The 22,275-nt window shown below is 33.8% G+C and overlaps 4 protein-coding genes across 4 annotated transcripts; 2 read left to right on the top strand and 2 right to left on the bottom strand.

The window, feature by feature from the left end:
- Positions 1–3,130: 3,130 nt before the first annotated feature.
- LOC132278001 (F-box/kelch-repeat protein At3g06240-like) lies at positions 3,131–4,285 on the top strand. Its single transcript, XM_059779835.1, has one exon. The coding sequence runs from the start codon at positions 3,131–3,133 to the stop codon at positions 4,283–4,285; it is 1,155 nt and encodes a 384-aa protein (XP_059635818.1).
- Positions 4,286–9,087: 4,802 nt separating this feature from the next.
- LOC132278000 (heavy metal-associated isoprenylated plant protein 3-like) lies at positions 9,088–11,236 on the bottom strand. The gene is made up of 5 exons (XM_059779833.1): positions 11,228–11,236; positions 10,995–11,091; positions 10,537–10,751; positions 10,037–10,124; positions 9,088–9,701 (listed from the first exon to the last, which is right to left on the bottom strand). The coding sequence occupies exons 1-5, from the start codon at positions 11,234–11,236 to the stop codon at positions 9,088–9,090; spliced, it is 1,023 nt and encodes a 340-aa protein (XP_059635816.1).
- A 1,096-nt stretch (positions 11,237–12,332) lies between these two features.
- Positions 12,333–13,884, bottom strand: LOC132277999 (F-box/kelch-repeat protein At3g23880-like). Its single transcript, XM_059779832.1, has 3 exons — positions 13,275–13,884; positions 12,824–13,186; positions 12,333–12,514 (listed from the first exon to the last, which is right to left on the bottom strand). The coding sequence occupies exons 1-3, from the start codon at positions 13,882–13,884 to the stop codon at positions 12,333–12,335; spliced, it is 1,155 nt and encodes a 384-aa protein (XP_059635815.1).
- A 5,581-nt stretch (positions 13,885–19,465) lies between these two features.
- Positions 19,466–20,620, top strand: LOC132277998 (F-box/kelch-repeat protein At3g06240-like). Its single transcript, XM_059779831.1, has one exon. The coding sequence runs from the start codon at positions 19,466–19,468 to the stop codon at positions 20,618–20,620; it is 1,155 nt and encodes a 384-aa protein (XP_059635814.1).
- The last annotated feature ends 1,655 nt before the right edge of the window (positions 20,621–22,275 follow it).

Genomic DNA, 22,275 nt, shown 5'->3' with positions numbered 1-22,275 from the left:
TCACTTAATGACTAAACTACCCCTATTTAAGTCTAAAGTTTAACTCCATATTTTTCGGCGTGTTTCAGCGGTGGCCAAACGTGAGTCTAAACAAACAACCTCAACCAAACTTCAGAGATTACTTCAGTCCAATGCACTCCTTTTTTAGATGAAACAAAGACCAAATTGCTTTAGTCTGGCGACACCTCAAGCCCTCTTTGGCAAAACCCAGCTCAGTCCGGCGACGTCTTAAGCAACCTCGACCCACCCCGACGAAATCCAATTCTATCTCGTGAGCCTCAAGGTTCTTTCTACATGAAACCACAACGGTGACGATGACCAAACCAGGTAGTAATGTGACTTGCATGCTTTATCCGACAATAAACCGGCGAGCTCCAGTGAATGACCAAACTAGCTCCACTATCGCCAAGCTTTACTAGTGAGCTCTCCTTGGCGAAACCCAACAAATTGCTTCAGTTCGGCGACGCCTCAAGCTTCCTTGGTGAAAACCAGTTCAGTCCGACGACGTCTCAAGCAACTTTAATCCACCCCGGCGAAACCCAGTTCAATCCCAGTGGCCTATTCCGTCCAAGAATAAGAGAACAAAAAATCAAATATGAGCCAACTTTCCACCGGTGGTCTATTCCACAAGAATAGGCGCCTTCTGATCGCGACCTGTGTCACGGATTCTCGGAAGATGAAAAACTATAACTATCAACTACCCTCTCGTTCTTACAAGAGAATTTAAATTTTTCGAGTTACCACTGTTAATTATGACGAAGCATAGTATTCAGAAGATTAAGGCAACAACATAGTTTTTAAGTCGTTTAATTTATTTACAATTTCAAGCCGTCAAGATGCTAAGAAAAACCTACCCTAAGATTTTCACTAAATAATTATGCTGCTTAGGATAAAAGTGTGTAAACAAGTATAATGCTGTACAAGTATGTGTGGAGAGAGAGAGAGAGAGAGAGCGTCATGAAATTTGACTTCATTTTTAGAGATTCAACAATTAATTTCCATCAGTTTGAATTCTAAAAAACCCAATATTCTAGGCCAAGTCAAATTCAAAACTGTGTGCACATATTTGCTAGATTTATACTCATATGCTCTGGATTAGCTGACCCATAAAATTTGTCAAACAACCACTAACAATCATGATCCAACAAGACCACCCACTGTTCACGTTGATTAGTTTCACAAGAAGGGCATAATTGTCATTTGAAATTAACAATTTCAATTTAATAAAATAATAATATACTATCAAGGGTATTATTCTCATTTAATAACAACTTAACAGTTCTGTTACAGAAATGAGGCAACTTGATAATTTTTGTTTGTTTAGGGAATTGTTTAATAATTGAGGGGATTATATGTCGTTTTTGTAAACGATAGGGAGGTGGGGATTATGATTTTCACCTTATTTTAAATTGAAGTAGTTATATATATGGAGGACTCATAAATATATTCTGGGTGGACTAATATATTTTGGACCAAATAATTATAGTGAATTGGTCAATTATACAATAAATAAGAAAGTTAAACCCTCCACTTAATTGTATTTTAAATAAACAATTGATTAAAAATTACTGGGTCGGTATAAGTATCACTACTCATTTAATCAAGTTTTTGATGATTCATTGTAAGCATGCAAGTACTCAGTTTTCTATATCTATAATCTTTTAATGTATTGAAAAATAAGAAAAAGAAAGATGAAAATCCCTACCTCCAATATAAGTGAAAACAATTAAATTTGTTTTTAAAAAAATTAAAGATTGACCCAGAATGCATATCAAAATAAGTTGATAAAATGATAATTGCAAATACTTATTGTTAGATGGCGTGCAGAATGTTGTATGTAGTGAGTCTCATGTACGGCTTGTGATCATGTTATCCCTTTAATCCAACTTGGATAAGGTGGTCATCTACCACTTTTGTTAGAGTTTTGGAGAGGTACTGTTAAAGTTGTTGCTATTATGAAATTAATTTAGAATATTTTTTGTACAAGGCAAAAATTATTAGAAGTTATATTAATAGATGTAGATAATCAAAGTTTGGTATTTTAAAATTTACCGAAGACATTAACTCCACTAACGAGGCCGCTGCAAATTAATTTAGAGTTTCAGAAAGGCCCTATTGTTATTCTTATTAGTCAACCTAAGTAGTTACGAAGAGGAAGTGCATGTGTTCGAATGGCCCCATTGGGAATGGACTCTACCATTTACACAATATGAGCAATACTTGTGGGTGAACGTTTTTTTAGACAAAATAAAAATCCTGTTTACAAAACTTTTAATTTTAAATTTTAAAAAATAAAAATGAGAGAAAACTCTAAATTTAAAAATAAAAATGATAGAAAATTCTGTTTACTTTTAATAAAATCATATAAAAACCGGATTTACAAAGCCTTTTTAAACTTTCTAAATGGATATTTTTAGGACAGTGGAAGAATTTCTAGGCATCGAGGGTGGAGGAATTCTTTGAATTTCGAAATAAAAATGATTTAAAACTCTAATTTTAAAAATAAAAAAATGGTCAAAAACTCTTTTATAAGTATATTATATATACGGATAAATGTAAATAGATAGATATAGATATATTACTCAACGGATAAAAGAAGAAGAAGAGATTATGATTAACGTGATAAATTGTGCTAATTAACTGTATGCAAATAATTTAGTTCATACGCTAAATTATTTACTCCTATTATATTACTGGATTTATTAGTAACTATCAAAGCAATTTGTTGTCACCCGTGAACATAGTGTCACAAGCAATTTATTTATTTATTTTATATTTTTTTAAGTGAAAAAATAATAATTAAAAAATCACACGTTTCGGACCTAATTCGTGATAAACAAAGAGGAGGACACCCGTGAACCTGGTGTAGTGTCATCTAACAAAAAGAATCCTTCAATTAGAAGGATGATTATTAAATAACGAAGTTGGAAAGAAATATATTAACATTTTTTTTTCATAAATCAGGATATCCAAAATTATAAAATACCGTCATCCTATTTGGAAAAGAAAAAGGAAACATGTTTGGCTCTGCATAAAATCCCCGTTGAAGTGAAAACTAACGGCATAAGAAATAAGTTACACATCAAAGGCAAGAATAGAGAAGTGCTGGAGCGTGAGAGCAACACAAGATATGGCTACAAAGAGGGGGAAGGGAGAGGATTTATTACAAATCATTCCGTACGATCTCGTGATGGAAATATTGTCATGGCTACCGGTCAAGTCTATTCTGCGGTTCAAGTGTGTATCCAAGTCTTGGCTAGCCATGTTAACAAATCCTCACTTTGTCAAGCTTCACCTGACAAGATCCAGCAACTCCAAACTCGTGCTTACATGTTCGTTGAACTCTATGTACTCTTTGGAACCTCCTATTCCAATGCGGAATCTCTTCGTGTCGTCTTGGACGGACATCGTTGAAGCAGCAGCGAGTGATGATGATGTAAAAGTTGAAGGAATTGAGATCGTTAATCCTTGTAATTATGAGCAGAAGGCGTTTGTGAGGATCGCCGGCTCTTGTCGTGGCTTGGTGTTATGTTATAAGCCTGGTCATCGTGGTACGCTATACTTGGTGAATCCATCAACCAGAGAAGTGAAGAGATTGCCAGATTTACCATTAATAAGTGAAAATTATGCTTTTGCAATATCACGCGGACTTGGCTATGATGCGTCCCATGATGACTATAAGGTTGTTCAAATCTTGTCCCCTTATTATTCTACTGAATTTATTACGTGTGTATATTCACTAAAATCAAAATCAAATTCCTGGAGAAGGATTTCAGATTCTCCTTTATCAATTCAGGAGGACAGTTGTGGGTTGTTTCTGAATGGAAAACTCCACTGGTTCAATCAAGATATGAGTAAAATGGGTTTTCTAAGTTTAGATGAGGAGAAATTCGGATATGTTCCATTACCTGATATAATATTAACACCACAGCTATTTACACCTGGTTTGATTGGAATTGTCAAAGGATGTCTTTATTTGGTATCAGAAGCTAGCTGTTGTGGCCTCACTTTCTGGGTGATGAAGGAATACGGCATGAGAGAGACTTGGACTAAATTTGAATTTGGCATCTCTTGTGATACCATGAAGCCTCTGGATTTCCCAAACGATGATGGTGATGTAGACTTATTTGCAATTGGTCGTACAGAGCTTGTTATGTGCAATCTAAGAGAGAAAACACATAGGCGTGTGGAGTTTTACAGTGTTCCCCTATTTTGGGATCAATGGGATGAAGCAGTAACTTGTTTGGAGACCATTGTTTCACCCAAGTCTTACAATCTGCTTTAGCAACAATATCAAACCCGAAGAATTGTGTGAAGTCGTGTAAGATTAGGGTTATTTATTTTGCCTATTGTTGGTGCCAGTAAAAATTTTCAGATTAGCATGAGCTAAAAGCAAAGTTATCATAACACGGACTAGGCATTATATTATCCAATATGAAGTTAACCATGCATTATTTCTTGGTGAAAATCTATTCAAATTATACACAGAAAGTCGATCAATTTTACAAATTTCATTTTTATTTTCTTAATTTCTTCTTTTAAGTTCAATGTTTCAAAAAGCGCATATTATTGGGTGGGAAAAAAATATTTTGAAATGAATAAATAAAATTTATTTTCTAGACTTTTTCAACTACAACAATTGTGTGAAGTCCCGTAAATGCGTTCAATGGTTTTTGTTGAATTGGTTTGAGAAATCTACCCTATTTAATCTGAAAACTCTACTCTGATTACCCTATTTAGTCGTTCTCTATAACATTACTTGATCATCCACTAAATTAAAAAGCTTCATTATCAATTTATATCAAAACCGAAATTTGTGCTTAAATCAATCATGGGGTTTCTCGTATGTCTTGAGGCCAGTGAGAAGGCTTGTATTGGAGGCCATCAATTTGCATTCCAACCTGAAAAGTGCATATATATATATATATATATATATATATATATATATATATATATTACAACAATAACAAAACCAATTTTTTGTTTTTTTGTTTTTTTTTCCTTTTTCTATTTTTTATTTTTACTTGAACGTTGAGGCTAGTTTTTTTTTGTTTAGTTAACAACTACCGCCTTAACAACCTAGGTTATTCCATTAATTAATTAAAATCATAACTACTTTGTAACTTTGCTTAATCAAAAGCACATTCCAAAGAAGGTGTGAGCAAGTTATTTTAATCGGCCCATCCGAGCTTTCAAATCAAAAATCATTGTCGTCAGTTATGAGAATAGACAGGCGCATAAATTATAATTTAATTTTTTAAAGTTATTTATAAAACATATCCGGTAATCTATACTATGTCAACCCTTAATAAAATTCCCTTAACAACGTTAAACGAATGTGTGAGGACGAGTTTATAGTTGTTGGAGCGTGTGAGTTGAAGCTTGACAAAGTGACAATCTGCGAACATGGTGAGCCAAAACTTGGATACAAACGTAAATCGTACAATAGACTTCACAGGTAGTCTTGATAGTATTTCAACCATGACCTCGTTCGGGAGGGTTGGTGATAACTCGTCTCGCTTCACCCTCTTCGTCTTCTTAGCCATACCTCCTCAACTAGTAGATGTCTAGAGTTCGTCGCCGGGAATAACCACCAGATTGAAGCAACGGTCAGCGTCCGATCTACCGGTCTACCTTTCTCTCTCCTCCCAACACCATTTTGTGCTGCTTGCTTCAGTTTCTCTCTCTAGCGCCGACCTGATGATGATACAAAACCCTTGCTTGACTGTCTTCTGTTTTGCTTCACAAAAAGTATGTGGGCTTGGGCCCACTTGGTCAACACACGCATGGATTGGACCAACCCAACTTTCTCCCTCCCCGGCTCAACTAAGCAGCTCTGTGTCTACAAGTGTACAGTATTAAATTTCTTCTTGGTCTCATTAGTATGAATCAACACATTACGGATCCAACCATTCCTTATTTAATAAACTTGGTTTTAATAAAAAGATTTTCTTACGCCGTTTTTGGAATGGGAGGATTTCGTTGGAATTAAATTTGGAAAGAAATTTCATATGTTTGGACCGGAAGGATTCAAGGATTTGAGGGAATTTGAAAACTTACACATTTTTTTTTTTTTTTTTTAAAAAAAATTTTTTATGTATCTAAAAAAACCCTCATCTTTTCATGGTTCTTTTCTCCAATTCTCATTATCTACAGACTACAACGGACCAGTCTTTGCTTTTTTATTTGAAATTGTATTTTACTCCAACTTTGGATATTTCCTATCTATTAGTTTTATGTAATTACTCTATTAATGGCGGAATGTTTTGTGGTTTTTCTTTTTCCTTTTTTTTCTGTTTTTTTCTTCTAGGTTTGGTCAATTGGCCAGTTGATGCATATAGGCATTATTATTATACACGCGTCCATCGGTTACAAATGGTACAATTTTTTATTTTTTTAATTATATTGTAATTCCTTTTCCATTCTAATTTTAAATCCCAAAAAAATTGGTTCCAAACAAAGTGTTAGCCACTAAACAGTCCCCAAACCGATAGGAAGGCTTCAAATTTTATTTTCAACCAATAGGAAAGCTCCAAATTTTTATTTTCTTATATATTATATTTTTATGACAAAAATCATTTCCTTCTATTATTATACATCAACCAATATAGAGATTTAATAGTGGGCATAACAGTGGATTTAAAAGACACCAATGCATGTACTAAGTTGAAATAATAACAATAAAAAGTTATATAAATTCTACTTACATGATACTCACACCGAACACTTGCACCGAACACTTGCAGTGACTTATTTTTTAATTGGTTATTTATACCAAATAACTAAATGAAGGATTCCACTTCTTTATTTGTTGTATAATTGGACAATTAAAATAATATATTTAATAATTTATTGTAATTAATAGGTGTAAGAATCATTTTAAAAAAAATTATAAGAATATTATTACCTCTATATATAAATTTGAATATATATATATAAGAGAGAGGAGTGCGTTGAGTTCAATCCCACTAATTTTGGCCAAATATTACAGAAATATCTTTTGACCAAATATCACACTGAAGTATGTTTCGAAAATAGCTTTCACTTGTGTACAATTTTATTTTTTCGTCACTGACACAGTTAAAAACGTACAGAAAAACAACTTCATCCCTAATTTTTTAATTTCATTTATTCCGAAATATCTTATAACTTAAATGACCAATTTAGCCCTCTTTATTACTCCTACCAACTGCACTCATCCCCTCTCTCTTAACAATCTGCCCAAGGGGGGCTGCTAGATGGGGCCTCGCCTTTTCCATTTCCCTTCTCTCTCTCCCCTCTAAAAAAAACAAGGTTTCATTTATATACATTTACAAATGTAATAATCTCATAGCAAGCTAATTCACGAATCAAAGATATATATTTTTAAGAAAAATTCTTATCACCCATGGTCCATCTTCTTCTTTTGATACCTTCACTTCATGATAAAATGGGTTTCTTACTAACCAAAAAAAAAAAAAACAAAGAGTAGCTAGTACACCTGGTATCTATATACTCAATAAATCATATTTACATTATTCCTTAATTAATTGATGAAATTGATATCATTCATGATCATGAGCTCGATGTATAATACGTTACTAATTCAATAATTTAGTTTACTCTTTTTTTGATAAATATAATTTAATTTGTTTTACTTTGTTCTGTTCATGCCATACAAAATAATATTTCTTACTTGATTTAACTCAGATTTGTTAGTTCTTACTTGAATATTTTCAAGTGACTTTTTTTGTTCTCTGTTGATGATGTGGTATTCAAACATGAATTGCATCTGATAATGTTAACATTAAATAAATTTTATTTTTATTTTTAAATATATATATTTAAATATATATGTTAACAATTTTTTTAATTATAATATTCAACTTCATGTTTTTAAATTTAATTATAGATTTAAATTCAAATTTATTCATTTACTTAAATAATAATATTAACATTAAACAAAAATGCATGTGAATATTAAATATATTTTAAAATTAAATAAATTATATATAAATTTTAAGTATTATATATATGTATAATATTAGAAAAAGTTCTCCAAATTAAATATATTATGTATTATGATGAAACATGTGGCTTTCTGTGCTTGTGCTTAATATATTATGTATTAGGATGAAGCATGTAGTTGTAAAAATATGAAATGTGCATGATGTGAAGCAGTATCACATATGGAACAATGAAGGGCAGAAATGACATTTTTATTATCAAATAACACTTCACTCTGTCAAACCAAAGTCAAACGGGAACAATATTTTTTTTTTACAATGTAAAAAGTAGTTTGATACATCGGCAAAGTAATTTTTGAGATGTGATCGAAAAACATTTGTAATATGAATAAAAATTATTTCAAAAAGATATTTCCGTATAATATTTGATCAAATTTAAGGAAATGTCAATGTAATTAATCCTAATTTTAAGCCCACAAACTACATTGGACTATCCCATTATGCCATCGACGCAATTTAGGTCACACACACGTTAGCCTATTGACATATATACATAATTCCTTAGAAAAAGAAAAAACAACCTGTGTGACATTAATTTGAGAAATAGTACAATCACAAGGGTTAACATGATGGTGCTAACTCCACTACTACCACATTCAAATGATACGGTACCAGAACTAAATCTTATATACTAAAACAATAAGGCAAAAATTAAAAGGGACCACATAATAAAGAAACACACCATGTGGTGCCAACACTAGGCTGCAACATTATTCACCATCTTGATTTGGAAATCTTGTGAAAAAAATAATAATAATAATTTGGAAATATTGAATAAATACCACAAAATTGAATTAAATTTATAATCACCAAAGTTAGAAACAAACAAGTGACATTTCAAATGTCCTCATGGACCTCGTCTACATATATTCTTGTATATATTCGAATTTTGTATGTACATAGTACTTGTACTTAATTAATTGCTTCCTCCATATATGCTTTATTATTTACACGTGTAAAATGATTCTTTAACGGGACTTCAGCCAAAGTCCCGGGTAGGACCATTTACATCGAGGAAGTCCTCGGCCCATGTAGCGTAGTCTTTTACAATATTGACCTCCTGATCACCACTTGGATAGAATTACATCACATAACATGCATTAGGATTCTCGTCACTGAGCATTTGAGGGGCATGAGTCGGGTACAGAGGCGGGTATGATGGTGGATAGTCCACAACATGAGTTGGGTATGGAAGCGGGTATGAGGGATATTTCATTACGTAAGTCGGGTACGGAGGCGGGTATGATGGTGGATAGTCCACAACATGAGTCCGGTATGGAGGCGGGTATGAGGGATATTTCATTACGTAAGTCGGATACGGAGACGGGTATGTTGATGGATAGTCCACAACATGAGTCGGGTGTGAGGTATATTCCATGACGTAACCCTGATTGATATAGCCTTGATTAAATTGGGGTACAAGATCGCCATAACCCTCATTAATGTAACCATGATTATATGCAGGTGCAGGTGCACCATAATAAGAGTACTGAGGGTGGTACCCATGGTACTCTATTTTGTTCACCTCAACCTTGGGCTCCTCCTTCTTGCTCGCATCATCACCACCACCACCGGCAGCCTTCGCCTCGCCTTCTTTCTTTGCACCCCCACCGTTTTTTTTCTCTTTTTTGTCACCACCGCCTTCTTTTTCCTTCTTGCCTTCTGCGATCACGGACTCTACACCTGATCCATGGTACCATTTAATCACCATTAATCACCACATATGAAGACGAGTGTGAATTATTTGTTAAAAAAAAAAAAGAAAAATGTAAAAAGACGTCTATTATGAAAAAACAATAATATTTGACCCGACAATTCTATCGTACATGACCAAGTTGCCACACTAGTGTTGTAGGTCAGAATTAATGATGCATTATTTCAAATTAAAATGTGACGGAGGAATTGACCTTAACTAAACCATTAAATTAACATTATAATAATGATAATTATTATTAATATCAATTAAATAAGATGATTACATATGCATGTAGCATAGTTGATTAAATTAAATAAAGGTTGGGAATTTTTACCTTTGATCTTCGATATGATTCGTTTTATTTTATCCGTGCATTTGGCACAATGCAACCGAATCTTCAGAGTGACCGTACTTGTGAGAGCCTATACAACCGCCACAAATAAATAAATAATTAATTAATAAAACAAAATTGGTTGAAAATTTCATAACTAAACTAAATTAATCTATAAGCATCAACTAACAAGTAATACAAATTTGTGGCTCAAATTAATACTACCTCTGTTCATTTTTAATTGCCTGTTTCATAAACTGTGACTCACGTAAGCGGATAATTAAAAAGGGACAGAGGGAGTACTATAGTAACAGAAAATATTACAAAAAAATCATACTTCAGACTGGCTAACATGCGTTGTATGCGCCAGCGCAGTTTAGACAGAATCCTGTCTGCAAACCCCACACGGCTCGGGCTCATATAGCGCATGTTAGCCATGAGCATGACAACAGACACACGGGCGCAGATTAGAAGGTTACCACTTTCGGGTTCTTATCGTCCGCCGGCTTCTTGTCGTCAGATTTTTTCTCCGTTTTTTCCTCGGGCTTCTTATCTCCACCGCCACCAGCAGCGGCGGCATCCTTTTTGGGCCGAGGAGAGACGATTTCCACCTTCCTTTTGGTCTTCTCTGCCACTCTATCTCTAAGTTTGGCCGGGTCCACCTTCCCCGTCACCGTCAGTTTATTGCCCTCAATGTCCGCCTTCACGCTCTCAACACCTGAATTGATCCACCAAGCAAAATTTCAGAAAATTGAATTTATCAAAACTACTAGGAAATATTTGAGCATCAAATTCAGAAAAGCTTGTGAAGAAATGGGATTGTCATTCTTCACATTTATAACTGAAAATCAGATTTAATTTCTTGATTGATAAAAATTTAGATGATCATTTATATATATATATATATATAGTATACTGTGTCCTTGTGTATAAATTGATACAAATATATAAAAATTGTTACCCTCAAAATGACGAACTGATCGTTTGATTTTCTTGGCACAGCCTTCACAATGCATGCCAATCTTCAAGACGACGGTGGTGCCGGCGTCGGCCTTCTTCTCTCTATCACGTTTTGGGGCATCTTTCTGGAACAGAAATAAAATTAAAGAAACATTTAGCGACTAATTGTACCTGAAATTGTGATGAAAATTTAATGAAATGTAAGAGTTGGGAAACTTGTGATCAGGGACTAACCTCACCCATTTGTGGTTGTTTGGAGTTTTATTAAGTATGGGTTTAGGGTTTGGTTTAGGTTGGAATGAAATGCAATGGTTTGGAGTAAGAAAATGGAGGCAGGGATGGGTGTTATACAGAGTGGGTTAGATGGGGGTTACGAGTCTAATGAGGACGACGACGATGATGGGCCGCCGGCGGATTAGATTAACGGTTTCCTTTGTACGACGGCGTTGTTTTACTCCGGATAATCTTGTTTTTGACGGAATGACTGAATTACCCACTCACTACTTTGAAAAAATTAGCAAATCGAGATATCCAGATTTATGTATTTCAAAGAACAAGTATCTGCAACTCACCCGTCTTTTCTCTCCCAAATTCAACTCACTTTTCCTTCCTTTACAATTATCTATTTCTTTCTCTATTTCTCTATTTATAAAGTTTTCGAATTTCATTTCCTACATGGATTCCAACTATAAATAGTCACCAAATAAATCAGAACTCTAAAATAAAGTATTCCAAACAAAAAAAATAAACTAATTTTAATTTCAAACCACAAACTCAATTGACATCAACCTAAGCGAATTTTAATTTTAATTTTAATTTTAATTTATATATATATTTTAATATACAATATATATATTTAATTATTTTAATTGTAAAAGCGTAGTTTATCTAATAATTGTCACGGTTCTAAATAAATAAAACTTTCCTCAATTATTAGTTTGGTAAAACGATAATAATAATACTACTTCACCGCCATTCACAATTGGGGTGTTTTATCTATTCATTCCCACGTGTAAATAAAAATAAAAAGAGTAATCTTTACTTATGTTATATGCTATTGTACAAAATTAGCACTACAACTTGGCATGTTGCAAAGGCAGTGGATGTTTAACCTGTGATATAAAACGTAGGGATGTTCATTTGGTCCCAAATCCGTGAAATCAATTTAATCTAAATTTAATTCCTGTGGATTGAGTTGATTTTTTAATCTCGTGGTTGGATCACAAATTAATAAATAATGAAGTCGTAATTTACAAACTATGAATTAGAAGAAAAAAAACTGGTCTGATCCGTTCAAATTTATAAACACTATATTTATTTGACAATCCCAATAGACTAATCATCCAAAAGGTGATGCCATGACATCCTTTGACAATCCCAATAGACTGATTAAATTGTGATGATAAAATATTATAATTTCAGGTAATAGAACATTCCCAAATTTTTCCTCAGCTAAACTAAGAGATGCCATTTTAGACATATCTTCATTAAACCAGTGGAAATTACCATTCAAAAACACTTCTGAAACGAACAGAATTAAGAAACGAAAATCTGAAATCCTGCTCCAGGATTTTGATTTTAGTGAATATAAACTCGTCGTAATAATTTCTTTATGGTGATAGTGAGCCTTAAGCATATTGTATATGATTACAAATAAAAGCTTGGTTATATTTGTAAATATGTTAGTATGGTTTCGGAATTTTGGTTTACAATGTCTTAGGTTCAAGTCTCGGTTTGAATTTGTTTCTCTAATTCTGCTGTACTCCATCCTTGATGATGTGGAATGAATTTTCTTCATACAATAGAAGATATAAATAAATGTATACGCACCCACAATAAACTGGCTATCACCAATTGCAAATAAAATTTCATTTTCGTCATTTGAGAAATCCAAAGGCATCAAGGTAACTGTAGAGTATGGGAGGACAAACTCGGTTCTAGGGAAGTCGACTCCTTTGTATTTAGACCAAGACTCTCTCCTGCCGTATTCCTTCATCACCCAAAAGGTGAAGTCATCAGAGCTAGCTTCTAATAGGAGATAAAGACATCCTTTGAAAATTCCAACCAATTCAGGAATTTCAATCCAACCAAGGCGTAATGGAACATCTCCGAATTTTTCCTCATCTAGACTAAGAGAAACAATTGTACTCCCATCTTCATCGAACCAGTGGAATTTGCCATTCAAAAACATTGCTGAATTAAACACACATGAAAAAGGAAACTCTGAAACCCTTCCCCATGAATTTGATCTTGGTGAATATAAACTGATTTTTTTTTTCACAAAATGAGACTACTACAACCTTGTAGTCATCAAGGGATGTATCATAGCCAAGTCCAAAAGATGCAACATCAGCAGAATTTTTAAATGGTGAGTCTGGCAATTTAAACACTTCTCCAGTTGACGGATTCACCAAGTATAACGTGTGGTAATCGGTAAAATGGCATAACACCAAGCCACGACAAGATCCGTCTATACTCATCATCCCTGCATTCTTATGATTACCATCATAATCATAATCATAACCATCACCATCATCATCATTATCATACATATGATCATCATTTAAGATATGAATTCCATCAACGTCAATCCTAGTACTCCCCTGGTCTTCAACCATGCCACCGCAAGACGACACACAGAGACTTGGAGGAGGAAGATATCCCAGAAAGTTAAACGAATGTGTGAGGACGAGTTTAGAGTTGTTAGACCGTGTGAGGTGAAGCTTGATAAATTGAGAATCTGCGAACATGGTGAGCCAAGACTTGCATACACACTTAAATAGTACAATAGACTTCACTGGTAGTCTTGATAGTATTTCGACTGTGAGATCGTGCGGGAGGATTGGTGATAACTCTTCTCCCTTCTTCTCCCTCTTCGTCTTCCTACCCATACCTCCTCAACTAGCCAAGCCTAGCCTTCTTCAAAGAGAATGAATTTTACGTACACCCAAACACAGCTTCTGGATTCTCTTTTTTCCAATAAATAGTTTTTGGTACGTAAGATATCCTGATTTATGGTAACAATGTTACTACTATATTTCTTTCCAACTTCCTTATTCCTTTTAATACAAGGATTCTTTATGGTATTAGGATCAGGGGGTGTCCTCCTCCTTTTTTAACTTGAATTAGGTCTGAAATTTAGTGATTTTTTTATTTTAATTTTTTCACCTAAAACTCATGAATTGAGGGACAATTCACAATTGTTTTGATTGTTGTTAATACGGAGTAAATAAGGCTTTTTTTTTTTTTTTGTGGTATGACAAGAACGTTAAGAGAAGGTGCAAAGGCTCCAAACTGAGCTTCCAAAGACAACATTGTGCAACCTACCACTTAGACCACGAAGGTATTAGAAGCAGTTAACCATAATATTTTCTTCTTTTTTCCGTTAAGTAATAAGTGAATAGGATATATATATATATATATATATATATATATATATATATATATATATATATATATATATATTATACATTGAAAGTACATATTGTTTTCGATCATTTTATATTTTTAGAATGATCGAAAACAACCATGTGTTATGTACCTCTTGTACGTTCTTGAGCATATTGCATATAACTACAAATAAAAGCTTAGTTTTAGATCGAGTTATAGTAATTAAATATGGTTAACATGGTCTTATTCTGCGCTCCACTTGATGATGTTTGTGTTCACCAATAGTAATGAAAATTTTCACCATACAATAGAAGATATAAATAAATATATAAGCACGCAGAAATTAAAAACAGTTTGGTAGGTGTCCAAAATCCAAATGCTTGAAACATAAATTTATTTTACGGGCTGTAATGAACTAGAGGACGAATGTGAATTCAATACACAATGATACCCCTAAACAGTCACATATAAATACATTTTAACTAAGAAAAATATAGCTTATGAATTGATCTAAATGACTTTTTTTTATAAAAAAAAAAAAAAAAAAAAATCTCAATATCGCTACATTATATAAATAGGATACACACATTTAAATTATATATTTAGGGTCCCTTTAGAACCCACCCTAGACTACAAACTTAAAAATACTGTCGACGGCCCCACACCTCAGCACCAGTGTTTTGATATCGTTGCTAAAGCATATTGTAAGACTTGGGTGAAACAATGGTCTCCAAACAAGTTACTGCCTCATTCCATTGATCCCAAAATTAGGGGGAGTATGGTGAAACTGCGCGCACCTATGTGTTTTCTCTTTTAGATAGCACATGACAAGCTCTCTGCTACCAATTGCAAATAAATATTCTTCATTGTTTGAGAAATCCAAAGGCTTCATGGTACCACAAGAGATGCGAAACTCAAATTTAGTCCAAGACGCTCTCATGCCATATTCCTTCATCAACCAAAAAGCAAGGGGAGCCAGGATTGCAAAATAGAGGGGCTAAAAATAATTAAACCCGTGATTGCTTAGTGTATCAGCCATACTCTAAATACAGAATTTTCATGCATCAGTCATTCAATTAAACCCAATAATTTACAACCTTCTAACACATTTACACTTTCAAACTCAAACGTATTTTCCCAATCAAGAATCCCCTAAAGTCTGCTTCATACAAATATTAAAACAAACACCTGCAATAATGCAAAATATATATGTCCCTTATCAACAAATTCACATTAGAGAAAAAGACCCATGTGCTCCGCCCCTTACTAATTATTAATCCATTATATAGTAAATTACCCAATTTAACAAGAAATCATCAAGTCATCAACACAACCCTTTTTTTATTTTTTTTTCAAAAATAAAAATTAATATTTCACTGGATTAACAATAATAATCCATGATATCCATTCACTTATATCTTGGTGTTTTACACACGAAGAGTTTAGGTATTCTTCCATAAACTAACAATGCGTTTGATTTATTGGGTTGGCCTTGTTATGTTTTATTATGGTTTATTTTGTGATTTGGCATGTTCATGGTTCATGGACTTACTCATATTTAAGGCTTAGCCTTTATAAATTTTGTAACTCCTTTTATTTATAGAAATACTATGAATTGGACTGGACTGATAGGAAGAGGAAGAGTAATATATGAACTTATAGGAACAATAATACTAAATTTTCTTTTTTCAATTGGGCCTGAATTATAGCCCAAGTTAACCCATTACTGGGCAATCAAACCACTACTAAAGAGTAGTGGTAATATATTATCGGGTAATTTAAAAAGTCATTTTACTCATATCTTAATTGAACCAATGGAGATTTCCATTCAGAAATAACCCCCAGCTGTTGTACTCAATTAAGAAAGGAAAATATGAAATCCTTCTCCATGAATTTGATTTTGACTTCACGTGCAAAATATTTTACTTGAATCTAATCATACTACCCTTTTAATCACTTAATGACTAAACTACCCCTATTTAAGTCTAAAGTTTAACTCCATATTTTTCGGCGTGTTTCAGCGGTGGCCAAACGTGAGTCTAAACAAACAACCTCAACCAAACTTCAGAGATTACTTCAGTCCAATGCACTCCTTTTTTAGATGAAACAAAGACCAAATTGCTTTAGTCTGGCGACACCTCAAGCCCTCTTTGGCAAAACCCAGCTCAGTCCGGCGACGTCTTAAGCAACCTCGACCCACCCCGACGAAATCCAATTCTATCTCGTGAGCCTCAAGGTTCTTTCTACATTAAACCACAACGGTGACGATGACCAAACCAGGTAGTAATGTGACTTGCATGCTTTTTCCGACAATAAACCGGCGAGCTCCAGTGAATGACCAAACTAGCTCCACTACCGCCAAGCTTTACTAGTGAGCTCTCCTTGGCGAAACCCAACAAATTGCTTCAGTTCGGCGACGCCTCAAGCTTCCTTGGTGAAAACCAGTTCAGTCCGACGACGTCTCAAGCAACTTTAATCCACCCCGGCGAAACCCAGTTCAATCCCAGTGGCCTATTCCGTCCAAGAATAAGAGAACAAAAAATCAAATATGAGCCAACTTTCCACCGGTGGTCTATTCCACAAGAATAGGCGCCTTCTGATCGCGACCTGTGTCACGGATTCTCGGAAGATGAAAAACTATAACTATCAACTACCCTCTCGTTCTTACAAGAGAATTTAAATTTTTCGAGTTACCACTGTTAATTATGACGAAGCATAGTATTCAGAAGATTAAGGCAACAACATAGTTTTTAAGTCATTTAATTTATTTACAATTTCAAGCCGTCAAGATGCTAAGAAAAACCTACCCTAAGATTTTCACTAAATAATTATGCTGCTTAGGATAAAAGTGTGTAAACAAGTATAATGCTGTACAAGTATGTGTGGAGAGAGAGAGAGAGGGAGAGCGTCATGAAATTTGACTTCATTTTTAGAGATTCAACAATTAATTTCCATCAGTTTGACTTCTAAAAAACCCAATATTCTAGGCCAAGACAAATTCAAAACTGTGTGCACATATTTGCTAGATTTATACTCATATGCTCTGGATTAGCTGACCCATAAAATTTGTCAAACAACCACTAACAATCATGATCCAACAAGACCACCCACTGTTCACGTTGATTAGTTTCACAAGAAGGGCATAATTGTCATTTGAAATTAACAATTTCAATTTAATAAAATAATAATATACTATCAAGGGTATTATTCTCATTTTACAACAACTTAACAGTTCTGTTACAGAAATGAGGCAACTTGATAATTTTTGTTTGTTTAGCGAATTGTTTAATAATTGAGGGGATTATATGTCGTTTTTGTAAACGATAGGGAGGTGGGGATTATGTTTTCACCTTATTTTAAATTGAAGTAGTTATATATATGGAGGACTCATAAATATATTCTGGGTGGACTAATATATTTTGGACCAAATAATTATAGTGAATTGGTCAATTATACAATAAATAAGAAAGTGAAACCCTCCACTTAATTGTATTTTAAATAAACAATTGATTAAAAATTACTGGGTCGGTATAAGTATCACTACTCATTTAATCAAGTTTTTGATGATTCATTGTAAGCATGCAAGTACTCAGTTTTCTATATCTATAATCTTTTAATGTATTGAAAAATAAGAAAAAGAAAGATGAAAATCCCTACCTCCAATATAAGTGAAAACAATTAAATTTGTTTTTAAAAAAATTAAAGATTGACCCAGAATGCATATCAAAATAAGTTGATAAAATGATAATTGCAAATACTTATTGTTAGATGGCGTGCAGAATGTTGTATGTAGTGAGTCTTATGTACGGCTTGTGATCATGTTATCCCTTTAATCCAACTTGGATAAGGTGGTCATCTACCACTTTTGTTAGAGTTTTGGAGAGGTACTGTTAAAGTTGTTGCTATTATGAAATTAATTTAGAATATTTTTTGTACAAGGCAAAAATTATTAGAAGTTATATTAATAGATGTAGATAATCAAAGTTTGGTATTTTAAAATTTACCGAAGACATTAACTCCACTAACGAGGCCGCTGCAAATTAATTTAGAGTTTCAGAAAGGCCCTATTGTTATTCTTATTAGTCAACCTAAGTAGTTACGAAGAGGAAGTGCATGTGTTCGAATGGCCCCATTGGGAATGGACTCTACCATTTACACAATATGAGCAATACTTGTGGGTGAACGTTTTTTTAGACAAAATAAAAATCCAGTTTACAAAACTTTTAATTTTAAATTTTAAAAAATAAAAATGAGAGAAAACTCTAAATTTAAAAATAAAAATGATAGAAAATTCTGTTTACTTTTAATAAAATCATATAAAAACCGGATTTACAAAGCCTTTTTAAACTTTCTAAATGGATATTTTTAGGACAGTGGAAGAATTTCTAGGCATCGAGGGTGGAGGAATTCTTTGAATTTCGAAATAAAAATGATTTAAAACTCTAATTTTAAAAATAAAAAAATGGTCAAAAACTCTTTTATAAGTATATTATATATACGGATAAATGTAAATAGATAGATATAGATATATTACTCAACGGATAAAAGAAGAAGAAAAGATTATGATTAACGTGATAAATTGTGCTAATTAACTGTATGCAAATAATTTAGTTCATACGCTAAATTATTTACTCCTATTATATTACTGGATTTATTAGTAACTATCAAAGCAATTTGTTGTCACCCGTGAACATAGTGTCACAAGCAATTTATTTATTTATTTTATATTTTTTTAAGTGAAAAAATAATAATTAAAAAATCACACGTTTCGGACCTAATTCGTGATAAACAAGGAGGAGGACACCCGTGAACCTGGTGTAGTGTCATCTAACAAAAAGAATCCTTCAATTAGAAGGATGATTATTAAATAACGAAGTTGGAAAGAAATATATTAACATTTTTTTTTCATAAATCAGGATATCCAAAATTATAAAATACCGTCATCCTATTTGGAAAAGAAAAAGGAAACATGTTTGGCTCTGCATAAAATCCCCGTTGAAGTGAAATCTAACGGCATAAGAAATAAGTTACACATCAAAGGCAAGAATAGAGAAGTGTTGGAGCTTGAGAGCAACACAAGATATGGCTACAAAGAGGGGGAAGGGAGAGGATTTATTACAAATCATTCCGTACGATCTCGTGATGGAAATATTGTCATGGCTACCGGTCAAGTCTATTCTGCGGTTCAAGTGTGTATCCAAGTCTTGGCTAGCCATGTTAACAAATCCTCACTTTGTCAAGCTTCACCTGACAAGATCCAGCAACTCCAAACTCGTGCTTACATGTTCGTTGAACTCTATGTACTCTTTGGAACCTCCTATTCCAATGCGGAATCTCTTCGTGTCGTCTTGGACGGACATCGTTGAAGCAGCAGCGAGTGATGATGATGTAAAAGTTGAAGGAATTGAGATCGTTAATCCTTGTAATTATGAGCAGAAGGCGTTTGTGAGGATCGCCGGCTCTTGTCGTGGCTTGGTGTTATGTTATAAGCCTGGTCATCGTGGTACGCTATACTTGGTGAATCCATCAACCAGAGAAGTGAAGAGATTGCCAGATTTACCATTAATAAGTGAAAATTATGCTTTTGCAATATCACGCGGACTTGGCTATGATGCGTCCCATGATGACTATAAGGTTGTTCAAATCTTGTCCCCTTATTATTCTACTGAATTTATTACGTGTGTATATTCACTAAAATCAAAATCAAATTCCTGGAGAAGGATTTCAGATTCTCCTTTATCAATTCAGGAGGACAGTTGTGGGTTGTTTCTGAATGGAAAACTCCACTGGTTCAATCAAGATATGAGTAAAATGGGTTTTCTAAGTTTAGATGAGGAGAAATTCGGATATGTTCCATTACCTGATATAATATTAACACCACAGCTATTTACACCTGGTTTGATTGGAATTGTCAAAGGATGTCTTTATTTGGTATCAGAAGCTAGCTGTTGTGGCCTCACTTTCTGGGTGATGAAGGAATACGGCATGAGAGAGACTTGGACTAAATTTGAATTTGGCATCTCTTGTGATACCATGAAGCCTCTGGATTTCCCAAACGATGATGGTGATGTAGACTTATTTGCAATTGGTCGTACAGAGCTTGTTATGTGCAATCTAAGAGAGAAAACACATAGGCGTGTGGAGTTTTACAGTGTTCCCCTATTTTGGGATCAATGGGATGAAGCAGTAACTTGTTTGGAGACCATTGTTTCACCCAAGTCTTACAATCTGCTTTAGCAACAATATCAAACCCGAAGAATTGTGTGAAGTCGTGTAAGATTAGGGTTATTTATTTTGCCTATTGTTGGTGCCAGTAAAAATTTTCAGATTAGCATGAGCTAAAAGCAAAGTTATCATAACACGGACTAGGCATTATATTATCCAATATGAAGTTAACCATGCATTATTTCTTGGTGAAAATCTATTCAAATTATACACAGAAAGTCGATCAATTTTACAAATTTCATTTTTATTTTCTTAATTTCTTCTTTTAGGTTCAATGTTTCAAAAAGCGCATATTATTGGGTGGGAAAAAAATATTTTGAAATGAATAAATAAAATTTATTTTCTAGACTTTTTCAACTACAACAATTGTGTGAAGTCCCGTAAATGCGTTCAATGGTTATTGTTGAATTGGTTTGAGAAATCTACCCTATTTAATCTGAAAACTCTACTCTGATTACCCTATTTAGTCGTTCTCTATAACATTACTTGATCATCCACTAAATTAAAAAGCTTCATTATCAATTTATATCAAAACCGAAATTTGTGCTTAAATCAATCATGGGGTTTCTCGTATGTCTTGAGGCCTGTGAGAAGACTTGTATTGGAGGCCATCAATTTGCATTCCAACCTGAAAAGTGCATATATATATATATATATATATATATATATATATATATATATATATTACAACAATAACAAAACCAATTTTTTGTTTTTTTGTTTTTTTTTCCTTTTTCTATTTTTTATTTTTACTTGAACGTTGAGGCTAGTTTTTTTTGTTTAGTTAACAACTACCGCCTTAACAACCTAGGTTATTCCATTAATTAATTAAAATCATAACTACTTTGTAACTTTGCTTAATCAAAAGAACATTCCAAAGAAGGTGTGAGCAAGTTATTTTAATCGGCCCATCCGAGCTTTCAAATCAAAAATCATTGTCGTCAGTTATGAGAATAGACAGGCGCATAAATTATAATTTAATTTTTTAAAGTTATTTATAAAACATATTCGGTAATCTATACTATGTCAACCCTTAATAAAATTCTCTCAACGGTAAACGAATGTGTGAGGACGAGTTTATAGTTGTTGGAGCGTGTGAGGTGAAGCTTGACAAAGTGAGAATCTGCGAACATAGTGAGCCAAAACTTGGATACAAACGTAAATCGTACAATAGACTTCACAGGTAGTCTTGATAGTATTTCGACCATGACCTCGTTCGGGAGGGTTGGTGATAACTCGTCTCGCTTCACCCTCTTCGTCTTCTTAGCCATACCTCCTCAACTAGTAGATGTCTAGAGTTCGTCGCCGGGAATAACCACCAGATTGAAGCAACGGTCAGCGTCCGATCTACCGGTCTACCTTTCTCTCTCCTCCCAACACCATTTTGTGCTGCTTGCTTCAGTTTCTCTCTCTAGCGCCGACCTGATGATGATACAAAACCCTTGCTTGACTGTCTTCTGTTTTGCTTCACTAAAAGTATGTGGGCTTGGGCCCACTTGGTCAACACACGCATGGATTGGACCAACCCAACTTTCTCCCTCCCCGGCTCAACTAAGCAGCTCTGTGTCTACAAGTGTACAGTATTAAATTTCTTCTTGGTCTCATTAGTATGAATCAACACATTACGGATCCAACCATTCCTTATTTAATAAACTTGGTTTTAATAA

The sequence above is a fragment of the Cornus florida genome, unplaced genomic scaffold (assembly GCF_030987335.1).
Source record: "Cornus florida cultivar Cherokee Brave unplaced genomic scaffold, ASM3098733v1 CherokeeBrave_3.0.0_Hap2_Chr10, whole genome shotgun sequence".
Taxonomy (NCBI): Eukaryota; Viridiplantae; Streptophyta; class Magnoliopsida; order Cornales; family Cornaceae; genus Cornus; species Cornus florida.
This window is presented reverse-complemented; position numbering and strand designations above follow the sequence as displayed.